Raw genomic sequence first — 3,551 nt, 5'->3', positions numbered from 1 at the left:
AAGGGTTACAGAGGCACATAATGGGCTCAGGGACTGAACTCTACAATTCATTTAGCTAAGCAAGTTAGTCTTGATGAGCTAGTTACAAAATTCAATGCACATCGTCACATCAACAATGGGCTCGAGACCGATCACAAGTCCAGTTTCTAAATTAAGCAAGTGACATGTGGAGGTAAGGGAGAGAATTATCAGGGGAAAGTGCCAAGCCATTGCGACTATATAGCGCTTGGAAGGGGTCAGGATAAGGATTTGGGATGGGACGGGGAAAAGGAATGGTGTCCAACCACTTGGACGGTCGGGGATTGAACGCCGACCTGCATGAAGCGAGACCGTCGCTCGACCGTCCAGCCCAAGTGGTTGGGGGGACTGGGAGTGGAGAGCTAGTGTCACAATTGATAGGTTTATCCTGCACACCGTCCACCATCCAGTGGGCAGCGATGGATAGGTTACAATCACTTAGTTACTACCTATAGTTAGCAAACTGGGGATATTTGGCTAAGATTTCTGGTAGCAGATAATTTTGAATGAAATATTTACACATCTCGGACATTTGTTATAGAATTGTCTCTGAATTCGCGTATATTTTCGCACTCCATCACATAGTGACGGAGGGTGTGCGAATAATTTTGTTGACACAGTTTACATTTGGCCAAGTCTACATCACCAGACAATGAGAATTCCCAGAGATACTTATAGCCGAGCAGTAGTAACATCTAGGAGTCTGTTGACTTTATAGGATAATCCATAGATGTGTGGCTCTTCTTGTATGATAATGATAGATAGAATTACTGGTGTCGATTTCACTTTGCCTCAGATCGACAAGATTTTGTTGAAGTTCTTGGAGTACTATTACTCTCAGACTGCTTATTGGCAATCCAAGGTTATACTCAATTTCTCCTTTAAAGGCAGATTCTTTGGCTAACTCATCAGCTCTATCATGCATTCGGTGGCCACCATGAGATGAAATCCATATGAAATGGACTCTGTTACCATCATTAATTATTTAGTTGTATTTGTGTCTAGCTTTAGACACGAGCATGTTACGGTTATGTCTTAAAGAGTTGAGTGCAATTAAGGATGACAGTCACTTACAATTAATGTATCAAGTTTGAAGACTTGTACAGTGCAAGAAGTAAGACAAAGTTTGGTCTGAAGGGCCCAGTTGTTTATACGGACTCCCCACTCAAAATACAAGCCATCACCCATTATCAGGACAACTGCACTTCCAGCTGTACCCGTGGGGCGGTGTAGGGAACCATCAGTGTACATGGTTTGAGAGAGAGAATGCTGTATGGAGAGAACATCAATATGGCTTAAGACTTTGAACTTTGCCTCAAGATGAACTTAGCCACGCATGATGTCTCGAGAGTAACCCCACCTGGCGTTCCACCGTATTTGACGCTCTAAGAATAGTCACCGACGCCTCTCGACGAAATATATCAACATAATCAATATGTACTGTAGAAACCTTGTTGCGGGAGACCCGAGCCTGCTTTCAACGTCTCCGTTTTGTGAAAGTCAAGACTCGAAGCACAATGACTGAGCGGCTCCTGGGCTATTTACACTACTGGCAAAACCTACCTGTGTCAAGAAGCAGATTTGCTGTTGTTATTGTGTGTTTTACTGGTAACATAATGATAATATCTACCATAATTCTTATGCATACTTCATTGTTCCGTCGAGCTGAAATTACTCGTTATATATAGTTCATTCATACAAGCTAATGCATTCGTAGAGGAGGTGCACAACTTTCAAGCCTTGCACTACCGTAGCCATACCACCTCTATGCTAATTGAATTAATTACTAATGGTGATGGTGATAGCGATTGACCATTGTATGCGGCAACATGCCATATACTTGACAAGTCTGTCTTGATTCTTCTTGGTAACCTAATACATCGCAGTGATCAGAACAGGTTATAACATGCATACGAGCATAAAGACAGGAATATATTAGACTTTCTCATGAATAAGGAAAACCCTCAAGTTCCTGTAACAAGATTGACATGGTTGATACTTGGTTGATTTGAGTTGACCTGAGTTATGTAACTCCAACAGTGCAAAACATCACTCGTGCTGGTACCTTACACACACACACACACACACACACACACACACACACACACACACACACACACACACACACACACACACACACACACACACACACACACGTGTACTCAAGAAACTAGTGAGGGGGTACTTACAGTCGTTGTGTGTCGGGGGAGACCCCACGGGGCAGGCGGGTCAGACCACGCTTGGCACAATCCACAGTTGTCCCGAAACAAGCACAGCGGGCGGGGCACACGGACCCTACGCCCACGCCGCCGCCCATAACCACGCCTGTGCTCTCTACCTGAGAGAGGGTCTGCGGGAGGACGCCCATGAGCGCCAGCCACGCCCACACGCCCATGATGGCCCTGACAGCCATGTAGCCCATGGTCACTACGGTGATTACCACGGACACACCACCATACCGGACACGACTACAGTCCGGCAACCGAATTGTACAAGATATTCTTCATACACACTTTGCGACTACAGGAAGTAACACGACACTCACGCGGACTTATGGTTATGTAAACACTTCAAAACCTAATTAAAACACTTTAAATCGCACACAACCACTTTTTCTCTGTCGATGATGATTCAACGCCAACCTAGCGATGAAGAATCATAACAATTATGGGTTAGACCATCAGGCCACCAAGTCGTAATACATCCCACGTTTCGGCAAATATAATAATATTCTAGCAGTGGTTTTTTCCTCTTGAGTGTGTTACATACACTAGCAGCACTGACACACGTGTAGGAAGCAACACCTGCGGGCCACCAGCACCGCGAGAGCTACACACTTCAACTGCGGGAGCGGCGTGATGGGCTCGGGTCCAGGAGGGCGGAGCGTCGTACGTCTACTCAGCTCGCCGTTTGGGACACAACTGACGAATGCTCGCGGCTGAGACAAGTACTTCGCCCGGTTGCTCCTCCTCCTTTCTCCTTCCTTCCTCTGCCCAGATTATTTTATTGGTCACGGCCGCATTGCGCACGGGAGGCTCTGACATCCAGATAAAGGATGGTGACATATTTGTGCTAAAAATTTTATCAACATTTTCCGGCAGCCTGTCAAGTGGATAACCCAATTTCCAAAGATAAACAGTTTCTTCTACCTAGCAGCTTTGGCATAAAGATTTCTGGCGCTGAACTGAAAAAGTGTAGCAACATTTTGTGTACAAATATATTTACTGTTTATTGATTTATTTATTTATCTATTTTGTGAGAAATATGTGTGTTAGCTGTTTGTATTTATCAGTGATAGTCTCGTGTTGTAGGTGGTTCCAAAGTAAGTCGAACTTAATACAGTTGAGCTAGTAGTGACTGGTAGAATGACCAATGTGTCGTCTATAACATTAAAGTTATTCCACTATTTCTTTGTGCTTGTCATGTTAATCCCAATATCCCAAGATTATGGGTAGCCTAGCCGAAGTTTGTTATCCGTTCATCATTCCTGGTGGTGCCTGTTCTGAACGAAGATGGTTGGCCTGTAGGCGATA

The 3,551-nt window shown here is 44.6% G+C and overlaps 1 protein-coding gene across 5 annotated transcripts in view; it reads right to left on the bottom strand.

Annotated features, from left to right (window-relative positions):
• The window catches only part of LOC123745526 (slit guidance ligand), a 918,311-nt gene extending 915,376 nt beyond the window's left edge, over nt 1-2,935 (bottom strand). For all 5 annotated transcript variants that reach the window (XM_069321856.1, XM_045726133.2, XM_069321858.1 and 2 more), the window contains exon 1: nt 2,208-2,935. In XM_069321856.1, the coding sequence (XP_069177957.1) occupies nt 2,208-2,440 (233 nt within the window). In that variant the 5' untranslated portion in view covers nt 2,441-2,935. The remainder of the gene's footprint in view (nt 1-2,207) is intronic.
• Between the last annotated feature and the right edge of the window lie 616 nt (nt 2,936-3,551).

This window comes from Procambarus clarkii, chromosome 10 (genome assembly GCF_040958095.1).
Source record: "Procambarus clarkii isolate CNS0578487 chromosome 10, FALCON_Pclarkii_2.0, whole genome shotgun sequence".
Lineage (NCBI taxonomy): Eukaryota > Metazoa > Arthropoda > Malacostraca > Decapoda > Cambaridae > Procambarus > Procambarus clarkii.
Note: the sequence above shows the minus strand (reverse complement) of the source record. Positions and strands in the feature narration are given on the sequence as shown.